Raw genomic sequence first — 23560 nt, forward strand, 5'->3', positions numbered from 1 at the left:
AGGGGCGTGACACTGCGTGACACACACGCCGCACGCACACTCGCACACGGCGTGCTCGGAATTATGCCAACTGTGCCAACCTGCCCCTGACCCGCAGCTCCTGCATATGGACATGTCTCGAACAAACATAGCGCATACCCGTTGTAGGAGCGGGATGGCCGCAGGCTACCGCACGGGGCCGACCATGTAAGTTTTAACCCCCCCCCCTATCTGGACAGGTCGCCCCTGCTGCGGATCTCTAACCGAGACGAACTCTGGCTTCCGCAACGGCTGACCGCAACTGTTGCAACTGGAGACATTCAGATTGAAATTATGACGCTCGTATCCGGCACTGCGTTACAGAGTCAACCTCACCAGCCAGACATGTCCATCAGGGGCCAGTTAACGTTCTATTTTCATCTAAGTTTAGGGTCAACGCAACCATTACCAACAACATTATCATCAATAAGTGTGCCACGACACATGTGCAGCACAGAACAGGCGTTTGTGGCCACCGGGCTCCCATGCCGGGCTCCCGAAATGACCCGTTCCCGAACGTGGCGCCATCACTTGCGCCGCACCATAACCACCGCAGCTGGTTACCACACAGAAGCGCAGCCTAGTAGCCCCAACAGTTGTGGCCCTGTGGCAGCTGCGGCCAACCGAACTGCACTTACTAGGCCACCGCACTGCCGGCCACCTCATCCGTGGCCATCGCACCACCCGGCGGCGCTCAGTCGTCGGCCGGGGCGTCGCCCTCCTTGCGCTCCTCCTTGCCGTTGTCGGCGGGCGGGGGGCTGCGAGAGCGCGACTTGGAGCGCGACTTAGAGCGCGAGCGAGACCGGGTGCGGGAGCGGGACCTCGACTTGGACTTGGCGCCGCCCTCGGCAGCGGGGCTGCGGGAGCGCGAGCGGCTCTTGCTGTCGCGCTTGGGGCTGCGCGAGCGGGAGCGCGAGCGCGACTTGGAGCGGGACCTGTGCAAAAGGGGAAGGGGCAGGTAGGAAGGGAGGGAAGGAGGGCACACAGGAGGCGGGGGGATCCCCAGGAGGAGTCCGGTCAGAACAAGCAAAATGCGCAACGCAGTGGCGAGGGAGCAAGCCCGGCCGGGCGCAGGAGTCCATGGCCGGCGCCAGCACGCCGGCAGCTTCCTCCGCCATCAGGCCGGCACCTCGCGCAGCCCGCGAAGCGGCGATGCACCAGCAGCACACTCGCACTGCTCCTCCGCTCGCCAGCACCACCGTCAGCACCAGGCACGCGCCGCTACGTCTCCTCCAGCCAGCCATCGCTTCCACAACCAGAGCCCAGCACGCTCACAGCTCCGCCCGCAGCTGCCACTTCCTCGCGCCCACGCCAGCCGCCAGCGCGCCAGCTGGTAGGCCTTCCTAGCAAAGCACCAGGTCCAGTCTCCAAGCTAGGCTGTACTGTAGGGGCATGTTTCTCTGACACGCCAGCTGTCGACATCTCCTCGCGCTTTCTTGCCGCGGGTCGCCGTTGCGGCGCCTAGAGCCCAGAGCAGCAGGCCAGCGAGCGCCAGCGCTTGTTGGTCTGCTGTCGGTACTGACGCGTTCAGGGGTCCTCACGCTTCCGGATATTCGCTCCACCGCTTGCGCTGCTGACCAGTGCAGTCCCGCCACCAGCTGACGCCCAGCCAGCAGCACGTCCCTAAGTCACAGCGCCAATGCAGCCCAGGCTCCTATACAGCTTCACTTGCGTAGCCAATGACCGCCGGCCCAAGCCACTCCGCCCAGCGTGAGCCAGCACCAGCACCAGCGCTGGACCCAGCGCCAAAGCAGCCAGACCCAGGCACCAGCGCCCTGCACTTAGTCTGTTGCGTGCGGCGTGCACACGGGGGGCGCCGCACGGCAAGCCCCTCAGCTGGCGCTGGCGGATGGCAGGCGGGATTGCACCCCACCTGTCTGCTCTGACCCAAACAACACCTTACAGTCACATACGCGTCGGGCCCCTAGCCCCATGCGCCATGCCCTGTGTTACACACCTGCTGCGGGAGCGGTCGCGGGCGCGGTCCCGCTCGCGGCCGCGGGAGCGGGAGCGGCTGCGGGAGCGGGAGCGGCCTCGCTCCTCCAGGTCCTCGGTCAGGCGCACGTAGTGGCCCTTGTCGAAGGGGTTGGCGAACTCGGTGTCGTCCAGCTGCGGGGGATGGTGTGTGAGGACCGGAGGAGGAGGCGGGTTAAGGGGGCAGGGAGGAGGAGAGGATTGAGAGGCCGGGAGGAGGGCATAGGCGAGGAGAGGTCAGGAACGTGGAAGAGCGTGCAGCGGAAGGATGCCCCAGACTGCCCCCAATACCAAGTGGCACGGGGTTAGGCCTGGGGCAGTGACCCACTGGACCGCATCCATAGCCCACCCTTGCCTGCCCCCATCCCGGGATTCTGCACCTTGCGGACGGTGGCCTTCATGTCCTCCTTGCTCTCGAACTCCACCACGCCGACCACGTTGTCGCGGTTGTCCTTGAACACCTCCGTGTACAGCGGCTTGCACACGCGGCGGACAAAGTCCTGCGGAGAGCAACATGAGGACACATGTGCAAAGAAACGTGAAGTGATGAGGAGCCTGGCAGGCAGGCGCCTGCTAGCGGATGCGTCAACTCCTTGGGATGACAGCCCACACACAACCGTCACTCCCAACGCCGCACGCGCCAACCCAGTGGCCCAGCTCTAACTAGGCAGGTGCCCTGTATGGCGTGCGCTGCGGCCACACGCAATCTCGGAAGCGCGATCGTTGCGCATTTCCAAACTCTAGAGCGCTACAATCAAGCTGCGCCAGCCGGCCGGCACGCCCGCACAACCCCTGCTGTCGGCCCCACCTTGAGGTCCTGCCAGCTGGCGGAGCGGGGCAGGTTCTTCACGTACAGGCGGAAGCCCATGGTGTTGCGGATGGGGCGGTAGCCGATGCGCAGCGGCTGCTGCGCGCCGGCGGCCTCGCCACCGCGGGCAATCTCCACACGCATGCGCATGCCCGCAAACTCGTAGTTGTTGCGGCGGCGGGCGGCCTCCTCGGCAGACCTGCAGTGAGAGATGCTGGTTGAGTACATAGAGAGGGTTGCCGGGGCCAGCTGCAGAGCTACTAGCTAGACCGCGCTGGTGGGGTCGCGTTGGAGGTGGGCAGGGACCCAGTGCCCGACCGTGGACGTACCGGGGGTCCTCGAACTCGACAAACGCGAAGCCCGGCGGGCGAGCAGGCTTCTTGATATCAATCATGCGAATGCGGCCGAACTGTGAAAGGGAGCATGCAGCCAGTCAGTGTGGGTCAGGCATGAAAACAGCACAGATCCTTCTCGCTAACAGCACCCTTTGCAGGCCACCTCGGCCCGTCGGGGCAGACTTAAGCTTTACAACTTATCACAATGCAAGCCCGGACACCGAGTCGCTGGATTCACCTTGTAGAAAATCTCATCAAGCTCCTTCTCGCGCACATCGTAGGGCAGGTTGCCCACGAAGATGGCACGGCCACCATAACGGTCGCCACCGCCACCTCCACCTCCACCTCCACCGTAGCGGCCACCGCCACCACCGCGGTCGCCACCGCGGTCGCCACCGCCACCATACATGGTTCTGCCCTAGTCACGAGAGTGCGAAACTGACGTGCCCTTCCCTCGAGCTTAATAGGCGCAGTGAATTTGGGTTCAACAATACAGATAACAAATGTGCGAAAGGGCGGTCAGGCGGTCACGGAGAAACCGCTCATGGTCGGCCCCATCTCGCAGACCCTGGGCCCTGTAGCCGGCCGGCCCTACTCTTCCGCCAACTCCAGCAACTATGCACAAGACCAACAGGGAAACCCTCCCGCGTGCATACATGGATGCTCATAAGGCATCCTGGCCCTACCGCTTGCACGCTCCTGTCTGCCTGCCAAGGCTACTTGCCCCGCCTTCGCTTCCCCACGCTGTTGGTCACGCAGCGGCGGCAGGAAAAGAACGGACATTCCGAGCCTTAAGCCACAATATGCAACGGTGTCTACGAAGGTTGCAATTGTGGCATGTGCTGCCTTCCGCTCGGGCAATCCAAACACCCAGATGCACGCTCAGCAGCTCAGGCCGTAGCCTCCCTGCGCAGTCGCCACACTGTCCGCCTGTCACGCTCTCCCACCTGCCTGCCCACCGCTGCAACCTGCTTGCTGGACGCGGGATTTGATCAGCCCCATCTCTCCTGCCTGTCCCTCACAGCAGCTGGCCCAAGGAGCTTGATTCTTCACAGCTTGCTGATCTGGATGCCCTCAGCCGCCGCGTCCACCTCCTCTGCGGGCAGCCGGGACAGTAGTCACCAGGAAGCGCACGGGGCACACGCAGATATTGTATGTTCGGTGGCTATGCCATGACTGTCACCAGCGGTGTGCGGGGTGAGAGCCGAGAGGCGACGTGATTGAATGTGAGCAAGGTTTGGGGGGCCGGCCTGAAGTCGTCGTTCGCCCTCTGGGCAATCAAAACACTGAAACCGCGGCAACCGCACATAATCTCACCCATATCCACACCAGCGCTCCCACGCGGCCGCACCCGGCCGGACCCAGGCCCCCCGGCTCGCCTCACCTGCTAGGCCGCCGGCCGCGCCCGCCGGCACACGTGGCGGGAGGGCGCTGTCCGGTGGGCCGTAGCTGCCCGTGACGCCTGTGGAGTGCAGGTAGGGGGTGGCAGGGCGTGTGGGGCGGGCAGGGGGTATGGGTGCATGACACAACAGCTGCAGCAGAGGCGGCTGTGTTGGCGCAAGGCGCAATGCTCAGCGGCGTAAGCTTCAAGAGAAAGTGACAACAGCAAGTCGTCTCCCGCCCGCCGCAACCGTTCACGCTCGACACTGGCACTTATCCCCGGTCCGACCCAGTTTGCGTGTGCCCCGAAATGAGGGCGCCTTCAACCAACCCCTGCGTGCCGACATCTCCCCCTGCGGCCCTGCCCCCCCCCCCCCCACACACACACACGTCCCATGCAAGCGGCAGGCAGGGTCATTCCTCGGGTGCGTGGCACTCCGCACCTGCACCGCCCGGCGCGCGGCTCTGCAGGCCCTCCGCCCCCGGCGGCGCCTGCAGGGCGGTGTGCAGCGCGCCAACCATCTCGGTAGCGGTGGGGAAGGCCGCGGAACCGTCACCCACGCCCGGTCCCTCGTAGTCGGGCTCATAGCGCGCCCCCTCCTCCCCACCGCTGCTACTGCCGCCATGGCCAGCGCCGCCGCGGCTGCTGCCGCCGGCGGCGCTACTGTCGCCACCGCCCGCGCTCCCTACCTGCTGCGCCATCTGCTGGTACGCGTCCCCGGGGGCACCGCCACCGCCGCCGCCGCCGCCGTTGTTGTTGTCACCGGTGTTCATCGGCGACATGCCACCGGCCGGTGGCGGGGCGTAGGAGCCCAGGACGCCCGCGCCGCCGGTGGTGCGGTAGATGGACTGTCAGGTGAGCAGCCCCAGGAAGTATGGCAGACAGGAGGTAAGACAGGACGAGGGTAAGGGAGGAAGGCAGGAAGGCAGGAAGGCAGGAAGGCACGCAGCACACCGGCATTGAGAGTTGTGGCGTCAGGGGTCAGAGGAGTTGCAGGGGTGGGGGAGCGGGGGAGCGGGGGAGCGGGGGCGGGGGAGACTACGGTACCTTGTTTCCGTCACCGGCGCCGCTGCTGCCGCTGGTCTTGGCCGCACGCGCTGCGGCCTGTCCGCAGGTGCAGGGGTTGCAGGTGCACTGGCTGCAGGTGCAGGCGCCGTGGGCCTGCTCGGTCGGGGCCTCTGCGGCGCCCGCGTCAGGGTGCCGACGCATGGGCGTCGGCAGCGAGCCACCCGGCATCCTCGTCAGAACGGGGTGCTTTGTTGTCAATCGAGCAGTCCAGAAGCTAGTGCCTCTGCCTACACACTATTGCCAAGGCGCGAGTAACCAATTGCTGCCTCGCCGAGCAAGAGAGTCGGCCCGATAAATAAGTTCAGGAGGTGACTCGCGATCCAGGCGTCTTCAGCCCCGTGGGTCTGGGCACCACAGCTTACTGCAGCTCCAAGCGCCTCTCGCAAAGCGCCATGCCACTCGCCTTCCACTGGAACTGGCTGCTGTGCGGCGGGGCGTGCTTCCTGGCGCAGGTGCGTGCGTACGCTGCTTCCCGCCTCGCCGCCTCGCCACGGGCCCTCAGCCGCCCCCGCTCCCCTCCATACCCCCTAACACTGCGCCCCACTCCACGCGTTACGCCGCCCGGAGCCAAAGAAACACACACCAATCCGCTGCGCCTGCTTCCCTTATCCGCCTCGCCGCCTCGCCGCAGGCCCTCAGACACCCCCACTCCCCTCCTTACCCTCTAGCAGTGCGCCCAGCAGTGCGCCTCCATTCCACGCGTTACGTCGCAGCCCGGAGCCAAAAAGGAACACACCCGAATCTGCTGCTTGCCCTCCGACACGCCTGCCTCTATCTGCGCCTGCCCGCCCACCTGGGTGCCTGCTTACCCGCTCACACCCCTTCTAATGGCGCCCCGTTGTTTCCCACTCCCCACTGCCCACCCCCCACAGACGCCCGACATGGACCAGATCGGGCAGCCGGTGCGCCGAGCCGCCAACGCCATCCGGCGCCACCAGCGCCGCAGCTCCTCACCAGAGCCGGACGAGGAGAACCCCTGAGCAGGCGGAGCCGGGGAGCGGAGGCGGTGGAGGAGTGGCGGTACTTAGGTGGTAACGGCTGCGTGCGGCAGTGGGCTGGCGTGGGCTGGTAGCGTGCGATGGGGAGTGGTGAGGGATGTAGACAGTAGGCGTGCAACCGTTTAAGCCAGTGGTGGGCAATGCAAGGTAAGGCGCTTTAAGCGTCCGCAGTTTGCGGGTGGCATCGTGGGCGCAGTGAGACGTGTGCTTGCTAATGGCTATGCCGGTGCGAGTCTGGCTGTTGCGGATTGCATGGAGCGCTGTCGACACACACGATGCAGCGGAAAGCCATGCCGGGACCACCTGCTTGGAGTGCCCAGGCGCCCAGCCCCGCAGGAGCTTCGCTGGGGGCTGGAACTGCTGGCATTGGTAGGAAGTGGCGGGACGCTGCTGACGTGGCCTGACTCGTTGGCGCTGATGGGCAATGCCTGACTCGTTGGCGCTGTAAGCCGATGCACGGGGCATGTGGAATACGGTACTACCGCAGCGATGTTCTGAGTGTAAGCGTCAACTGCAAGTGCTGCCTATTGTTGTCAAAACTTGCATGCTCTCACAGTCCCACAGCCCCAAGCCCCAGAAAATCCAGCGGCTGGCAGTTACAACAGCGCCATACACAGGGCGAGCGGCGTGCACCGGCCGCCACCACACGGGGTCTCGACGCAACACACGCGCACAGATGGCATTGCACCCAGCCAGGCACTGCGCCCAGCTAGCGCCGTTCTGCACAACGCGCACCTCGCCAAACCGGACAACAGAGAGCCCAAGACTGGGCAGCATGCAAGCATGACCATCCGTATTGCAGCCGCCAACGGCGCGGCCGTGCACACCCTCTGGATGCAGCGCTGCGCAAACCGAGTCCAGCAGTGCAATGGCCACAACACACAGTAGCAACCCCAGCCTCAGCTGTGATGTGCACCCGCAGCGTCCCAGTCCTCTTGGATGGCCGCAACCAGACCAGTAGTAATCATTCACCAGACCAACAACCCAAACTCTTGCATGATGCCTTCGTCTGGTCCAACCGAGGCCCAGGCAAGCAGAGCTTCGCAGCGCACAACACCGCTCGCATGCCTCTCCTGCATCCGCATGCTTTCGCATTGGCACGGCAAGCCCTGGCTAGTTTCTACACCAACGCAACCGCCCGAAACCACTGCTACAGGGTGCCAGTACGGACCACAGCTCCCGCTTACGCACTGGCCGCCGCCGCCACTGCACGAACTTGCCACCGGCATCAACCCGCCAGTACGGGCGCAGACCCGTGCCGCGCCGCGGCCTCACCCTTTCCGGCCCCCAGAAATCCCATCCTGCCCAACAAAGCACACTGTTGCCTCCTGCCCCGCCAAAGCCGCTGCCCGCACTCCACCGCTCCGCCGCGCCCCTCACTGGTGAGGGCCGCGCCCGGCGTCGCCACCGTCGCTGTCTCCTCCGCCTCCGCCGGTGCGGCTGTTGAGTTCCTGCTGCAGCTGGTCCATGCGCTTGCGCTGGTCGTCAGACAGCAGCTCAAACACACGCGCCACGTTTGCGTCCGCGCTGGCGGCCGCCTGCTCATCGCCACGCAGCGTGGCGAGGTAGACCTGCCACTCCCGCACAAACTGCTTCCACTGCTCCATGGTCGTCTTGCCGCGCAGGTGGCTGCGGAACTCCGCGCGAGCGTAGCTATCCCCCAGGTCCCGCATAGGCGGGGGCAGCCGCTCACGGTGCAGCTTCATAACGTCGCGGAAGAGCTGCACGATTGGCCCGGCAAGCGTGCGCGGGTTTGCCGACGACATCCTTCCTGCCTCCCGATCCTGGCTGAGCGACCAGCTTTCACGTCCGAAAGTCCTAATGAGCGACCGGGGCGCTGCGGCTCCGGCTCCTAAACCAGCGAGCGAGTACAAAGATGCTCACGTCGAGCTGATTACGCCTTCGCGGCGGCAGGGCCACCGGTGAGCACGCTCAGCTGCTCCTTCTCAAGCTCAATCTGCAAGCCAATCAGCGGGCACGGTATTGAGTTCCGATCCATCGGCCATCACGCCCCGTTTTCCTCGCCAAGAGCCTTACGAGGCCTGATGATTGCTTACCATCTGTGCCTCGCGATCCATCTCAATGATCAGAGGCACCAGCAGCACGAGCAGAGTGGTCGAGGAAATCCAAGCAGCCTTCTTAAACGAAACGAAAAGCTTCTTGGCAGCGAGAGAAGCAGTCAGGGGGCCCTGAGGCTCGGGCTTGGAAGGACCGCCAAACATCATTCAGGGCTGCTGGCGCAAAGTAAGAGTTTAGGTGTATGACGCAGGTCGTTGACGAGGGGCTGTCTGACCCCCACCACGCCACGCACACGTCGTACCATCATGCGGTCAAAACTGCGCGGGACCGCAACCGATTCCCCGTCTCCCTTGCACCAGCCATTGCTGTGTCTGTATTCGAAATGCTCATGCGGGGCAGCATTGGGCTGGGGAACGGTCGGATTGGCGCGGGGCCGGGTGAGCAGTGATGACATGCCGGGGGGGGGGGGGGGGCGCTAGACGGCGCGGGCAAGAGCTGCTGGCATCCCTGCCCATTGAAAGACCCAGAGCTGCGACATGCTTGCATTTCAACAAGCTGCAATCCGGGTATTCCTTTGCTTAGCAGTACTGCGAATTATGTGCTGGGCAGCCATCGGCATTGCGGAGGCGTTGCACGATCCTGGGCACACAATGTGCAGTGGTCAGCATGCAACACGGACATCTAAATTGGGTGCAGCGCAACCACTCGTTCTTCACAATTGGAACGTCCAGCACGTCCCTCGGTACACACAGAGCTTGCAACAACATCCATCCTGCAACACCAACACCAACACCAAACCGCCCACACGCCTCACTCTACTTCGTGGCCGCGTCAGAAACGACCCGACAGAAGCCTGCCAAACCCTGCATCCAAACGCGACATACACGTGCGCGCCCCAGCCACCTGCTCCTGCCACGCGGCCGCCAGGCAGCACCCCGCCACCAGGGGTCTTCAGGCGCATGCACCATTTCCGCGCACCACCACTCCGCCATCCTGCTACGGGCCAGCCCCATCGCCGCCTGCCTCCTCCCCTCCCACGCCCAACGCCGCCAACTGTAGCGCCGCCGCCTGCAGCAGCGGCGGCGCACCCGCCACAAGCAGCCCTGCCGGGTCCGCCGCCCGCTTCATAGCCGCCAGCAGCTGCAGCCGCCCGCCACCGCCGCCGCCGCCGCCGCCACCACCACCGCCGCCAGGCCCCAACCAGGCCGCCCCGGACGGCACCTGGGCCGCCCAGCCCAGCCCCTCAACCCCCGCGTCCGCGCCTGCTCCGCAGCCCACCTCATCACTGCCGCCATCAAGCGCCATCCCAATGGGTGGAGGGGCCCGCGGGCCGTCCCCCGCCTTTACGCCAGCCGCTCCCACCGCCGCCGCCGCCATCCCGCCGCCGCCGCCGCCGAACGCATGCGTCGCCAGCTCCACGTCCCGGGGGTCGCTCGGGCCCAGGTCCGCCGCGTACGTGCCCACGCTGTACGGCAGCAGCGCCCGTACACTGTCGTACACCCAGTCCACAGCCGCCGTACCGTCCAGGCACGCCGCGAGCAGGGCCGGGTCAACCACCGCTGCCGCTGGCTCCGCCGCTGCCGCCGTCGCCGCTGCCGCTGGCTCCGCCGCCGTCGCCGCCGCCGCCGCCGCCATAACGGCAGGCGCCGCAGCAGCGCCGGCAGTGGTCTGGGCTGCACCGGCGGCGACACCGGCAGACCCTTGCCGAGTAGCGCCTGCGCTGGGTGGCGGCTTGGGTGGCTTGGGTGGCTGGGATGCCTGGGGTGGCGGCGGCGGCGGCTGCAGCAGCCACACGCCGCTGACCACCGCCGCCCATTGCCAGCCGCGGCAGCCAAAGGCGCAGGCGGCGGGTTCGGGCTCGGCCGCCGCGCCGCCGCAGTGCACCAGGTGCACGTAGCACAGCGGCGAGGGCGAGGCCGCCAGCACCTGCAGCAGCGCCTCACCCGCAGGCCAGCAGGAGGCGGCGCCACCGCCGCCGTCACCGCCGTTACCGCCGCCGCCTCCGCAAGGGTGATCGCCACCGCTGCGGCGGCGGCGGTCGTCGCTGCTGGGTGGCGGCGGGGCTGGCGGCTGGGGTGGTGGCAGCAGGAAGCAGCAGCGCTTGAAGGTGCCGCACTTTGGCGCCGGGCCCGCTTCCTTTCCCACACCCCACACCGCACTCTCCACTGCACCGCCCATCACCTGCTGCTGCTGCTGCTGCTGCTGCTGCTGCTGCTGCTGCTGCTGCTGCTGCTGCTGCTGCTGCTGCTGCTGCAGTGGGCCCGTCAGCACCCGCCGCGCGTCCATGCTCATGTACAACTCCCGGTCAAACAGCTGTGTGGGGCGCACGGCGTCGGGGCCGCGACGCAGCGCCTCCGACAGCGGCACCCCCGCGGCCGCACACAGCCGCGCCGCCAGCCGCAGGGACGCCGCCCACTGGCCGCCACCGCCGCCTGCTCCGCCGCCTGCTCCGCCATCACCCGCGGCGAGCTCCACGTGCTGCGGCCGCCTGGGCCCCTGCTGCTGCCCTTGCACTGGCAGCCCCTCCTCCTCTTCCCGCCCCTCCTCCTCTTCCCGCCCCTCCTTTTCCTCCTCCTGCTCCTCCTCCCGCCGCTGTTGCGGTATCTGGAAGGTGCACACGGCCAGCTGCAGGTCCCGCTGCCGGTGCGGCCCGGACCAGTACAGGAAGGCGTCGGCGGACAGGGCGCGCGGGGCGGCGGCGGTGGCGGCCGCGTACTCGCACAGCAGCAGGCGGGCGCTGCTGGAGGCGGCGGAGGCGGCGGAGGCGGTGGTGGTGGCTGCTTTTGTAGTGGATGCAGCGCTGGCGTGTGCGGGGTTAGGGGGCGGAAAGGCCGTGCCTGTGGCCGTGCCTGTTCCTGTTCCTGTTCCTGTACCTGTACTTGTGGCGGCCAGCTGCTCGCTGCCGAGGCCGCATGCTGCTGGCGCTGCTGGTGCTGGTGCTGGCGCCGCTTCCGGCCTTGGCGGCTGTGAGGGCGGCGCCTGGAGATCTTGGGGGGGCACCAGCTGCGGCGGCGGCGGCAGCGGCGGCGCAGGCAGCGGCATCGGCAGTTGCAGGGGCAGCTGCAGGTCCAGTGTGCCAATGGTGGTCAGGGGGTGCGCCGCCAGCGTCACTGACACCACAATGCCGAAGCAGGGGCCGGCGCCGCGCAGGGCCCAGAAGGCTCCGGGCAGGGCGGCGGCGTCAGCTCGCAGCAGCCGCCCGCGCTGCAGCTCCACGAAACTGTTGATGGGGAGGCGGGGGAGGGGAGGGGTAGTCAAGTCCAAGCCCAAACCTGAGACCCAGAAAAGGTGGCGAGAAAGAGGTGCGGGGGGGGGGCTTTAAGCGCTGGGTGTAGTGAGTGAAAAACGAGGCGGGCAGGATTGAGACGTGTTGGAGTTGGGCTGGGGCAGGCAGGGAGGAATTGGAAAGGGAGTGGGTGGCCAGCAGAGAGAGCGTGTGGAAGCGGAGAGGGCGTGTGAAGTTGTGAACGCTTCGCGTTCCCCCCTCCCCAAACCCCCATACTGCATTGGGTGCGATTTATTTTGGGCTGGTTTCTACAAACCCCCACCCTGCCGCAACTGCTGCGGGGCCCTACGCGCCATGACCCTCAACAGCACACCCGCACACCAGCAGCACACACTCGCCCCAGCCCACCTGACTGCTCGTATGTTGTCCAGCGCCAGGCCGTGCGGCCGAGCCAGGTGCCCCACACCGCCCGCCAGCAGCAGACCCACCCCCACACTGATGAGGGCGGGCAGAGGCCAGGCGTGAGAGGGAGTGAAGGAAGGTGCTGGTGGTGGTGGTGGTGCGGCAGCTTGGTTGCGGTGAACGAGCAAGCTAGTTGGCAAGTAGCTCAGCAGCTCCTTTGGCCTCTCGACCGGGTCCTCCCCTTGCGTCCTCCCTTCACCCCCGCAACCCCCGCAACCACCTCACCCACCCCCCTCACCCATCCCCACCCCCACCCACCCCCTCAACCCACCCACCTGGGCCGCGCCCCAGTGGTCACCGCCAGCCCCGCCGCCTCCGCCTCCGCCGCCACGTCGCCCATGACTGCGCCGCCGCCCGCCGTCACCTCCCGCCGCGCCGCGTCCACCCGCACGCCGCTCAGGTGCCTCAGGCTGACGGCCAGGACGCCGTCGGCGGCGCAGTGGCCGCTGTGGCCGCCGCCCACCACCGTCAGCGGCCGGCGGTGGGCCAGCGCCCAGCGCACACAGGCCTGAGCGAGCGGGCAGGGGAGGAGGGTGGCGTGGGAGGAGGAGGGTGTGGGAGGAGGAGGTGTGGGAGAAGGGCGGAGAAGTTGGGGAGCAAGGGGTGAGGAGGAGAAGGGGATGGTAAGGCGGGATTTTTGACATTCGCGCACACATGCACAGCACGCACACAGCCATAAACAACACACGCGCACCTGCACGCCCTCTGCATTGCGCGGCAGTGCCAGCGCCAGCGGCCGCCGGCCCCTCGCCGCCCGCTCCTTCAGCCGACTCATGGCGAACTCGTACTCCCCGCTGCCGGGGCGCAGCAGCAGCGGCGGCGGCGGTGGCAGCGGCGGCAGTGGTGATGGTGTGGCGCCGAGTGTCGTGTCAAGCGCCATAGCGGTGATGATGGGGGTGGTGGCGGTGGTGGTGGCGGTGGTGGAGGCGGTCGTGGTGGTGGCGACGGTGGAGCGAAGCGCCGCCTCCAGCTCATCAAGCGTAGCGGCGGCAGTAGAGGCAGTAGCAGCAGTGGCGGCGGCCGGGCCGTCTAGCGGTATCTGCCCGGCACCGGCACCGCTGGCTGCGTAGGTATTGCCGTGGCCGTGGCCGGCGCTCCTGCTACTGCTGCTGCTGCTACTGCTGCTGCCGCCAGTGTTGCTCCCTCCCGCCGCCGCCCGCAGCACCAGCGCCACGCCCGGGCTGTCGTAGAACCAGCAGGGGCCTGCTGCTGCTGGGGGCAGCGCGGCGGCCAGGGGGTGGCTGGGCGGCAGCCCCCGTACACACGCAGCGCGGAAGCGAGCCCGCAGCAGCCGCCCCTGCTGCTCACGCCCCTGCTCACGCCCCTGCTCCTGTCGCTTCTCCTGCTGCTGCGGCGGCTGCTCGTCGGGCGACGCGGCGGCGGCCTCCGCAGCCGGTCTCCCCAAGCTCCCGTCCACTGCCGCCGCCGTGTTGCTGTCGGCGGCTGCGGCTGTCGCTGCCGCCGTGTTGCTTTCCGGGGTGGCTGCTGCTGCTGCTGCTGGTGCTGGTGCTGGTGCTGGAGGTGGTGTCCAGCCCAACGCGATCAACAGCTGGTCCAGGGCCATGTCGGCGTCTTGGGCAGCGCCTCCGCTGTCCACCTCCTCCCCTTTCTCCTGCCCCTCCTCCTCCCCCACCTCCCCCTCCGCCGCCCCCATGAGGTCGGTGACCACCAGGCCGCCGGGCAGCTGCACAGCCGCCTCCAGCACCAGACCCTGCTGCTGCCCCTGCTGCGGCCCCTCCTGCCCCGCCTGCCCCTGCTGCTGCCCCTCCTGCCCCTCCTCCTGCCCCTCCTGTCCCTCCTCCTGCCCCTGCTGGTGCAGCTGCAGGTCACGCAGCAGGCGCTCGGCGCCCTCACCCGCCCGGTGGTACACAACCACACAGCCGCCGCCGCCGCCACCGCAGCCGCAGCCGCCACCGCCACAGCCACTGCCGCAGCCGCCACTACTGGCCCCACGCCGCAGCTGCCGCGCCGCCCAGCGCACCGCCGCCGCCTTGCAGGGCCGCACGCCGTACAGGCTGTGGCAGCACAGCACCAGATCGAACAAGCCGCCGCCACCACCACTGCTACTGCCGCTGCTACTGCCGCCGCATCCCGGCGCGCCGCCACATGCAGTCGTAAGGGCAGTAGCAGCAGCAGGTGTGCCGTCGGGCAGCAGCAGTACCGCCTCCGCCTCCCGCTCCTGCTGCTTCTCCCCACCACCAGCAGCCGCCGCAGGCGGCGGCGGCAGCGGCCCCAGCCTGGCCCGCACCACCTCCACGCCGCCGCCGCCGCCGCTGCCGCCGCTGCTGCCGGCCGCCGCCGGGTCCAGCAGTGCCGCCGCCAGCTCCTCATCCTCTGCCAGCTGCGCCGCATGCACCGCATTGGGCTCCACAGCCACGTAGCGGCCCACCAGCCGGGACAGCAGCAGGCCCGCCGGCGCACCCGCACCGACACTGGCACCCGCACTGGCAACATCGTTGGCACCGGCAAGGCTTGCACCAGCAGGCCTGGCGCCAGCGCCGGTGCCGCTTGCTGCCTTCCCAGACCCTGCAATCGCCGCCGCCGCCACCGCCACTGTGTCCGCTGCAACAGCGTCCGCAGGCACCGCCTCCTCCTCCGCCGCCTCCTCCTTCAGGGCCCGCAGCAGCGCCCTCATCGCGCCGCCGCTGCCCGCCCCCAGCTCCAGCACTGCCAGCGGGCGGCCCAGCCGCGCCGCCTCCCGCCGGCACAGCGCCGCCAGGTGGGCGCCCAGGGGGCCGTACTCAAGCGAGCGCCGCGACAGCTGGGCAAAGGCGGCGGCGGCGGCGAGGTCGGCGGCGGCGGCGGAGGCGTGGGCGGAGGAGGAGTGGATGGGGTGGATAGGGTTGACAATGGCGTTAGGAAGATGTGGCAGAGGAGGCGGAGGTGGCGATGGGTGAGGTGGAGGGGGCGGTGGAGGAGGAGGAGGAAGAGGAGCAGGAGGAGGAGGAAGGGGCGGAGGGGGAGGTGGAGGAGGAGGCGGGGGCGGCGGCGGAGGAGGGGGAGGCGGGGGAGGGGGCAGTGCAGGCAGCGGCAGACTCAGCGACCAGGCGCGTGAGGGCGGCGGCGGCGGCAGTCCTGGCGGCGAGGCGGGCGGTGGGGGCGGCAGCAGCGCCGACCGGCCCTGGCTGCCCGACTGCTGCTGCTGCTGCAGCCTGGCAGTAGCACCATCCCCACCGATGTCGAATGCATCGAAGCTGCTACTGCCACTGCTGACGCTACTGCCGGCAGTGCCAGCTGCAGTAGCAGCCCGGATGGCGGCGCACAGCTGTCTGCGGGCGGCGCTGCCCTGTGCCGCGCCCCGGCCCCAGGCGGCGGTGGTGGTGGTGCTACAGCCGTGCGCCTCCGTGCCCCGAGCACACATGCAGGCGTGCGTGGCGCGCAGCTGCACCAGCACACCCACACCGCCGCCGCCGCCACCAATGCCGTCGCCAATGCCGTCGCAGTCGCCGTCACCGCCGCCGCCGCCGCCATCGTCGGCGTCTGCTGGGGCCGCTACTGCCGCTACTGCTGCCGCCCGCAGCAGCCGCGGCGGCCGCTGCAGCTGCTCCAGCGCGGCGCCCACTGTGTCCGCCAGCTGGTGTGTGATGCGCTCCTGGACCTGTGAGTGGGTGAGTGGGTGAGTGGGTGTGGGGGAAGGGATTAGATACCAGCCCAAACTAAACCGAACCCGATCAGCAGAAGACCGAGAAGGAGAGCGTGACCTATGTTTGGATAACGGAGAGGCACCCGGGGGGGGGGGCAGGAGGACATGGCGGCGAGGGGCACAGCTATGGGGAAGACGGCGGCAGCGCAGGTGGTGGTGCGTGGCTCTTTAATCGATGGCGATGGCTGCAGGGTTTTGAGAGCAGCAGCCGCGGCCACGGGCCGTCCTGTTGCCACCCCGCCGATGGCGACTCGCTCACCGACAGGCGGCGGGAGTGCACCAGCAGCGCGCGTGTGGCCACCGCCGCCACCGCCGCCGCGGCCGACACACAGCAGCCGCAGCCGTCGTCCCCATTGCCATCACCATCATCACAGTAATCACTAACGCCGCCTCCTCCAGGGCCGTCATCGTCACAGCCGCCACGGCCGCCGCCAGGGCTGCCGCCGCCTGGGCCGCTGCCGCCACGGTCGCTGCCGCCAAGGTCGCTGCCGCCACGGTCGCTGCCGCCACGGCCGCTGCCGCCAGGGCCGCCGCCACCAGGGCCGCCACACACGGCGCAGGTCCAGGCCAGTGTGGCTGTGCCACTGAAGGGCAGCATGTGGTGCTCGCACGTGGAGCTGAAGGACAGGCGCAGCGTGTGGGGGGAGCGGCCGCAGCAGCAGCCGCGGCAGGAGGGGGAAGAGGAGGAGCGGGTTGGCCCCGCTGGCGGCGCTGCTGATGCTGAGACGGCGTTGGGGTGCGGCGGCAGTAGCGGCGGCACCAGCGGCAGTAGCAGCGGCAGGCTGTAGCCGATGGTGGCGCGCTGGAGGTCCGCTGTGAAGCGCCGGGCGATGGAGTCGACGACCTGGGGGGTGGGGGGGCAGCACGTCGGGGGGGGGGGGAATGATTGCTGCCAGAACCAGTAACATGTGTGTGCGGTGTGAGGTACATGGAGGTATGTTCGTGGTAGACGGACTGCCACCACACACACACACACACACACATACACACAAACACAAACACAAACACAAACACAAACACACACGCTCACGCTCACCCGGTGTGCGGGGTGGTCTGCGGGCACGTGCTGTTGCAGCACCGCCCCCACCAGGCGGCGGACGGGGGCCAGCAGCAGCGGCGGCGGCAGCGGGTCCGCCGCGGGGTCTGTGGGGTCCGTGGGGTCTCTGGGGTCTGTCAGGTCGTTTTGGCCGGTGGGGCCGTTGGGGCCGTTAGGGCTGGTCGGGTCGGGAAGCCGGCGGCTCGATGATGGCGGCCCAGGTGACGTCGGGCCAGTGGCGCCGCTGCCACCAGCAGCCCGCGGTGGCGGTGGAGGCGGTGGCGGTGGCGGCGGCGCGGTGGTGTCGATGGCAGTGGTGGTGGTGTGGATGGAGATGGCGAGGTTGCTGCATCCGGCCCGGTCCAGGAACTCCTGCGGCAGCAGCAGCAGCAGTAGCAGCAGGCAGGTGTGGGGGCGGGCACAAGTCTGGGGAAAGCGCGGTCGGGTGGGTGTGGGTATGGGGGTCTGAACAACGTGAGCATGTGTGTGTGTGTGCCTGTGTGTGTATGTGTGTGTGCACAGCAGCCGCGATCAACCCAGCACCCACCCACCCCGTGCACCTGCCCGCGTGTGCGAGCGCGCATCCCCCGTACCGTACCTCCAGACAGGCTGGCAATGCCCGGCTCAGGGCGGCGGCGGGCTGCTGCCACTGGGGCGCCCCCGCCTTCATCTCCAACACCTGCTGCGGCTGCGGCTGCTGTGGCTGCGGCTGCGGCGGCTGCGGCGGCTGCAGCTGCAGGCCGGCGGCATAGGCCCCCGACACACATGCCTCGACTCGGCAGCAGCGGGCCGCGGCGCTTGGTGGCGGTGGGAGGGTTGGGAAAGGGGACGGCGGGAGCCAGGCAGCAGCAGAGCCCTCCTGCCCGGCCGCCTCCTCCGCCGCCACATGCTGCAGCTGCTCCTGCTGTTGCTGCTCCTGCTGCTGCCCCTCCGCCGCCGCCGCCACCACCACCAGCACCGCCACGCCGCCGCAGCGGTCGGGCCCGAGGCCGTCGGCCAGGCGGGTCGCCAGGGCGTGTGCCAGGCTGGCCGGGGACTGTGCCGGCACACGAACACGCCCACGCACACGCATAGCTTGAGGCACAGTGCATCGGTGGGCAAGTTTGGGAACACCATGACGGGCATGGGGGCGTTTGCTGCTGGGGGTTACGATACCGATGTGAGTGCGTGTGTCGGTGTGCACCTGGAAGTATGGCAAGGCAGCTGCGCTGTCTATCTAGCCGCGACAACCTCCCTCTCTTGCAACCCCGCCCAAACAGCTCGCCCAGCCCGCCCAACCCTTTTGCCATGCAGCCCTGCAGTGCAGTGCACACCGCGTTTCTCACTCCCAGCCCGGTCACACACGCACTGCACCCGCTGCCCTACAACAAGCCCGCCCCCCCCACACACACACGCACGTGCAGCTGTTTGGCGGTGAGCTTGATCGCCCGCGGCACCTTGCTGAGACCCACAACCTCCTGCAGGGCCGTATACACACAGGTGTGTACGGCAGCACACGTGACCCGCCGCTGGAGCTGCGGGCATGGCTTCAGGACAATTCTGGGCTTCAGAGTCTGGCCATGCGCATGAATTTAACAGTCTGGCATCAGTGCGAGTAGTGCAACACGCGCTCCCGATGACACCAGGCGACCGCGGCGGGTAGGTGACCCCGCTCAAGTCACCGCCGCGCCCACCTTGCGGAGGGGGATGTAGGAGACGTGCACGCGGGCCTCATAGGGAGCCAGGCTGGAGGTATCTGCGCATCAAGAGGGCAAGAGCGAGGTGGGGATGCGGTGGCTGCTCAGGCGAGGCAGCGGAAGGCGATGAGGCATGGGGGCGGGGCATGGAGACAGCGAGGTTCATGGCGCAAGGGGGGTTGCTTGCACACTTTGCATTGGCTCTGGTGCGACTCTGGGGGCTATTCCTAGCTTCAACCTTGCCTGTGGAATGCACGACAACATCGAGGATGTCCACTGGGCTGCCGGGTTGCAGCGAGGGCTCCTCAAACAGTTTGAATTCATGCTCGCGCCATTGCTTCTGGCAGTATCCGACCAGCCGCTCCTTGAAGGCTTTTGCAACACGCTGGAAGCAAGCAAACCGAATGGCTTAGTAAATACGTCTCTGGGCTTGGCGCGCTGGTGCATGTCGGAACGGTTGGCATAAGCAACTGAGTTGCAGTCGCAGACGCTATAACAGCAGGAAACACTATTATCTACAATAACATGCGCTCTCAGTATCCGAGTGCATTGCGAGCGGCCTTGCTGCGCACCTTCGGTGTGTCGCGAAGGCCAGCGCGTTCCGGGTCCTCCCCGAGCGCCCGCAGCACCTCGAGCACGGCTGCCTCCACCGAGCCACCAAATGACCCCATCGGCACACAGACGTGGCACAAACGAGGTAAGCTTCGAGTTTAGGGAGCGGGGGCGGCGGTGCGAAGCCCCTTTCCGATGGCACAGGATGGCGTTGCAAACCGGGATGTCGACACTCAGTCGGCATGAAGTCTAGCGCCTTCAACCTGCTCTTTGCCAGACCCCCGCTTAGTAGTCCTGCGGGCTTCATGCATCGGTCCTAGGATTGCCGTGAGATCGCGCTTTCACGGGCCGTGCGCAACACGGTCTCGGGTCACGGGTCCCGGCGACAGTTGGTCCTTGACGCCGATTGCAGGCAGTGATGAGCTCTGCATATACAGCCTAGACTTGGTCACTTGCCGATATCCTGCAATTGCGCAAAAGTGCTACGTCAGCCAGCAGTGCAGTTGCCTGTCGGCACAGCTTCGTCAAAGCTGCCAAGTTGCCATCCGCTGGCTGGCAAGCTAGCTAGCTCTGCTCTCTGCGTTTGGCAACATCCGGTGGGAGCAGGACAAGAGGGGCTACTACACCACTGCAGCAGGCGCAGCGGCTCGCGGTGAAAGAAGCCATGGGCAACAGACAGTCTAAGCAGCCGCTGTCCGCCGCAGCACCACCGCCGTTTCACCGGCCCTGCAGCAGCTCCCCGGCAGGCCCGCCGCCCACATCCTCCTCTACTGCCGCAACCACTACTGCCGCCATGGCCGCCGCCAGTGCCACTGCCGGCGGCGACCGCGGCAGCCTGCCGCTCCCGCGCTGGGTGGTCATTGTGAGCGGGCGCCGCGGGGCCGGCAAGGACTTTCTGGCGGCAGCCATTGCCGCCGAGGCCGCCGCCCAGCAGCAGGCAGCCGCCGCAGCGGCAGCGGCAGCGGCAGCGACGGCAGCCGAAACCGCACACGCGGCGGGAGCTGCAAACGCGGCGGCTAATCCTGCGGTCTGCTGCCCTACTACTGGTGACAGCAGCAGCGGCGGCGGCAGTAGCAGCGCCGGTGTGCCTCCTGCCCCAGTGGTGGTGGAGGTGTCGGTCCGCAGCATCAGCGAGGCAACCAAGAGGCGCTACGCCGCCGCCACGGGGGCGGATGTGGGGCTGCTGCTGGGCGAGGGCGCGGCGGCGCGCGCCTACAAGGAGGGCCACAGGGCGCGGCTGCTCGCCTTCCACGAGGCCCAGGTGGGTGGGTGGGTGGGTGGGTGGTTGGCCGGGTGGGTGGGTGGCACGGGGCGGTACCCTTATCCATCCTGATTGGTGAAGGGCAACGCAAGGTGCAGGTTACCTGAGCGGGTGCGTTTTCGCCCTCGGGCACGCCGCCGCCCCAACTGAACCAGTTCGCCTCGCGCCGGGCCCCATCAAGCACAGCTCGTGCCCCTACTCCCGCTGGCGTGCCCGTGTCAGGGCCCAAACTGCACACATGCACATGTGCAAATGCAGGTGGCGGAGCAGGGCCCGGGCCTGCTGCTGAGCGGCTTTCTGGAGCTGGTGCGGGCCGCCGGCAGTAGCAGCGGCAGTAGCAGCAGTCGCACTGGAGGCAGCGGCAGTGGCAGTAGCGGGGCAGCTGCGCCGCCGCCGCCGCCGCCGCGCCTGCTGGTTGTGACGGGCATGCGGGAGGTTGAGCTGCTGGACCTGCCGCGGCGCTGTGAGCTGGAGCAGCTGCTGCCGGGCACACAGGTGTGTGTGTGTGTGTGTGTGTGTGTGTGCTGCAGCTCCGTGGACAGGTGTCCAGGGTGCGGCTCTCAACAGGGACCCCGCTTGCCGTGATACCTCTAGCTCCCCAGAGCACGTGCGTCTCCATAACTCCGTAGGGGCGTCGCAGGGCGCTGCATGCCCTCATGCGGTGACTCCGTACCTACCGGCCCGGCAACCTTCCCTCTATCCCCTCGCCTACGCCTCCTCCCTGCTCTTTTGCGTTGGGTTCGGTTTAGTTTGGGCTGGTATCTACAACCCTGCTGCCCCCCGCCTCCTCCCTGCTTGCCCTGCTCCACGCCCCGGCCTCATCAGGTGCTGACGGTGCTGGTGGCCGCCAGTGCGGCCGCCAAGGCGCGGCGCACGCCCGGCTGGCGGCCCTGCGAGCAGCTGGACGCCCACCCCAGCGAGGCGGCGCTGGAGGCGGCGCCGCGCTGCGCCTGGGGCGCCGTGTTTGAGAACGAGGGCGACGGCGAGGCGGTGGCGCGGGCCTGGGTGCGGCGCGTGCTGCTGCCGCTACTGCGGGGCCTGGTGCCGCCGGCGCAGCAGCAGGAGCAGGGGAAGGAGAAGGAGCAGGAGCAGGGGAAGAAGCAGGGGAAGGAGAAGGAGCAAGAGCAGGTGCGTGGGGGATTGGGATTGAGGAGGGAGGAGTGATGAGCCTACCTACGCACGTGCATGGCCTGATGAGGTGGTGCGTGGTGCGGGCGCCGCCGAGTCGCTGCCGCTGCCCGATTGCCATACCTGCCGCCTGTTGCTCGCGCCCTTGTTTCCGCAGGCCACTACTGCGGCTACTGCCGTTACGACGACTACTGCTCCTGCTACTGCTGCTGCCACTCCTGCTGCTACTGCTGTTGCTGCGGGCGGTCCGCCTCACAGCTGCAGCTCCCAGCAGGAGGATCAGGGCACGGCGGCGGCAAAGGAGGATGAGGACGAGGAGCAGGTGGGGGCCGAGGAGCAGGAGATGCTGCAGCGGCTCAGGTGTGTGTGTGTGTGTGTGTGTGTGTGTGTATTAGGACATGTGCGAGCAGGGAAGGGGCCTGAGGATGTTGCCTGCTGGTGATTCTGGCGCGCTCGCCCCTTCCTGATGACATGCCTGCTTCGTGCCTCCCACACTGCCGCCCCCCCCCCCCGCGCCGCCAGGGCTCTGGTGCCGTGCGTACCCGACTTCCCATCCCCGGGCATCACGTTCCGGGTGCGTGCACTCGTGCCATGTCATAACACGGGCCCCTGCCTGCCTCCCCCGCTGCCTGCTGCCTTCCCCCGCGGCCTTCCCACTTCACCTAGCCTCACCATCCTTCCTGCTGCTTATTCCTCATGCCGCCGCACTCCTGCGTGTTCACACACGCCCACAGAACCTGCTCCACCTCCGGGGGGACGGACTGGCGCTGTGCACGCAGCTGATGGCGGCCCGGCTGCGGCGGCAGCTCGGGGTGGGGCAGCAGGAGCAGGAGCAGCAGCAGCAGCAGTTGGGGGCGGACGGGGCGGGCTGCCCTGCAGGTGCGGCAGGGCGGCGGAGGATAGTGGGGTTGAGGCCGCGGGCGCCCGCGCGGGCCATCCCCGTCTTTGCCTCCGTCCTGTCTGTCACTCCCTGTAGTGCCGACAAAGCAAGCGCCGGCTCATCTGTTGCAACTCCGACAAGCGCTGGCTGTCCTGATGCCGCTGCCTGTGTCTGTCTGTCTGTCTGCCTGTGTTTGTACCCCGCCTCAGGCTGCTGCCACATCGACGCGGTGGTGGGCGTGGAGGCGGGCGGCTGGGTGTTTGCCGGCGCCCTGGCCGCACACCTGCGAGTGCCGCTCGTGCCACTGCGCAAGCGGCGCGGCGCCCTCCCGCCCTCCGGTGCTGGCGCTGACCCCGCCGCCGCTGCCGCTGCTAGCAGCACCCCAGCCGTCTCCGCCTTGCCGCCACCGCTGCTGCTCTCGCCGCCCTACGGCGGATCCTTCATTCGGCGCCAGGCCGCCGCCGCCGCCGCCGCTGTTGCGACTACCGGAACGCAGGCGGCGGCGCCTGCCACCGCTGCGCATGCCGCGGATGCTGACGGCTTCGTGGATGTGGCTACCGACGTCGTCTCCTCCTGCCACCAACACCCCCAGCCCCATCCGCACCCCCAGCCCCAACAGCCCCAGCCCCAACAGCCCCAACAGCCCCAGCAGCCGCAGCAGTGGCTGGAGCTGTGGGCCCCCGCACTGCCGCTCGCCGCCGTCGCCGCCGGCCGCCGCCGCTGGCGGGTGGTGGTGGTGGACGACTTGCTCGCCTCGGGTGCCACACTGGCGGCGGCGGTGCAGCTGGTGCGGGCGGCGGGGGTGGTGGTGGCGGCGGCGGCGGTGGCGGCGGAGCTGCCGTCACACGGCGGGCGGGCGGCGCTGGCGGGGCTGGGGGTGGGCCGGGTGGTGTCGGTGCTGCAGTATGAGGGGCTGTGAGGGGCGGGGCTGTGAGAGGGGGGCTGTGAGGGGGAGGCGGCCGTGGCTGCTGTGTAGTGTGCAGTGCAGGAGGGAGGGTACCGAGCATGTGTCTTCAAGTCAAGGGCTGTGAGGGTACGTGCTGCCGCGCTGGTCAAAGTAGGAAGCGTGTGCAGTCTATTATCAGGTTCCATAAC

The 23560-nt window shown here is 68.1% G+C and overlaps 6 protein-coding genes across 8 annotated transcripts; 2 read left to right on the forward strand and 4 right to left on the reverse strand.

Moving 5' to 3' along the window:
* Positions 1 to 324: 324 nt before the first annotated feature.
* CHLRE_06g278239v5 (uncharacterized protein) lies at positions 325 to 3623 on the reverse strand. Of its 2 annotated transcripts, none has more exons than XM_001697930.2 (6): positions 3374 to 3623; positions 3130 to 3209; positions 2801 to 2999; positions 2373 to 2492; positions 1976 to 2127; positions 325 to 953 (listed from the first exon to the last, which is right to left on the reverse strand). In XM_001697930.2, the coding sequence occupies exons 1-6, from the start codon at positions 3542 to 3544 to the stop codon at positions 713 to 715; spliced, it is 963 nt and encodes a 320-aa protein (XP_001697982.1). In that variant the 5' UTR covers positions 3545 to 3623; the 3' UTR covers positions 325 to 712. The 2 variants fall into 2 exon arrangements, with proteins under 2 accessions (XP_001697982.1, XP_042923864.1); XM_043063160.1 differs by having other exon boundaries at positions 325 to 1804.
* A 54-nt stretch (positions 3624 to 3677) lies between these two features.
* Positions 3678 to 5783, reverse strand: CHLRE_06g278240v5 (uncharacterized protein). 2 transcript variants are annotated; one of them, XM_043063161.1, is made up of 4 exons: positions 5564 to 5783; positions 4959 to 5364; positions 4520 to 4597; positions 3678 to 4231 (listed from the first exon to the last, which is right to left on the reverse strand). In XM_043063161.1, the coding sequence occupies exons 1-4, from the start codon at positions 5750 to 5752 to the stop codon at positions 4185 to 4187; spliced, it is 720 nt and encodes a 239-aa protein (XP_042923865.1). In that variant the 5' UTR covers positions 5753 to 5783; the 3' UTR covers positions 3678 to 4184. The 2 variants fall into 2 exon arrangements, with proteins under 2 accessions (XP_042923865.1, XP_042923866.1); XM_043063162.1 differs by having other exon boundaries at positions 4219 to 4597.
* Positions 5784 to 5883: 100 nt separating this feature from the next.
* Positions 5884 to 7098, forward strand: CHLRE_06g278241v5 (uncharacterized protein). Its single transcript, XM_001698004.3, has 2 exons — positions 5884 to 6036; positions 6457 to 7098. Exons 1-2 carry the CDS (start codon positions 5977 to 5979, stop codon positions 6562 to 6564), a joined length of 168 nt encoding a protein of 55 aa, XP_001698056.1. The 5' UTR covers positions 5884 to 5976; the 3' UTR covers positions 6565 to 7098.
* Positions 7099 to 7166: 68 nt separating this feature from the next.
* On the reverse strand, positions 7167 to 8973 carry CHLRE_06g278242v5 (uncharacterized protein). The gene is made up of 2 exons (XM_001697929.2): positions 8640 to 8973; positions 7167 to 8539 (listed from the first exon to the last, which is right to left on the reverse strand). The coding sequence occupies exon 2, from the start codon at positions 8346 to 8348 to the stop codon at positions 7959 to 7961; it is 390 nt and encodes a 129-aa protein (XP_001697981.1). The 5' UTR covers positions 8349 to 8539; positions 8640 to 8973; the 3' UTR covers positions 7167 to 7958.
* Positions 8974 to 9107: 134 nt separating this feature from the next.
* On the reverse strand, positions 9108 to 19523 carry CHLRE_06g278243v5 (uncharacterized protein). Its single transcript, XM_043063163.1, has 11 exons — positions 19217 to 19523; positions 18888 to 19029; positions 18642 to 18703; positions 18366 to 18425; positions 17567 to 18004; positions 16969 to 17340; positions 16192 to 16776; positions 12984 to 15887; positions 12565 to 12797; positions 12236 to 12322; positions 9108 to 11821 (listed from the first exon to the last, which is right to left on the reverse strand). The coding sequence occupies exons 1-11, from the start codon at positions 19313 to 19315 to the stop codon at positions 9598 to 9600; spliced, it is 7206 nt and encodes a 2401-aa protein (XP_042923867.1). The 5' UTR covers positions 19316 to 19523; the 3' UTR covers positions 9108 to 9597.
* A 120-nt stretch (positions 19524 to 19643) lies between these two features.
* CHLRE_06g278244v5 (uncharacterized protein) lies at positions 19644 to 23555 on the forward strand. Its single transcript, XM_043063164.1, has 7 exons — positions 19644 to 20457; positions 20716 to 20952; positions 21283 to 21585; positions 21743 to 21945; positions 22108 to 22159; positions 22320 to 22464; positions 22675 to 23555. The coding sequence occupies exons 1-7, from the start codon at positions 19861 to 19863 to the stop codon at positions 23382 to 23384; spliced, it is 2247 nt and encodes a 748-aa protein (XP_042923868.1). The 5' UTR covers positions 19644 to 19860; the 3' UTR covers positions 23385 to 23555.
* The last annotated feature ends 5 nt before the right edge of the window (positions 23556 to 23560 follow it).

The sequence above is a fragment of the Chlamydomonas reinhardtii genome, chromosome 6 (assembly GCF_000002595.2).
Source record: "Chlamydomonas reinhardtii strain CC-503 cw92 mt+ chromosome 6, whole genome shotgun sequence".
Taxonomy (NCBI): domain Eukaryota; kingdom Viridiplantae; phylum Chlorophyta; class Chlorophyceae; order Chlamydomonadales; family Chlamydomonadaceae; genus Chlamydomonas; species Chlamydomonas reinhardtii.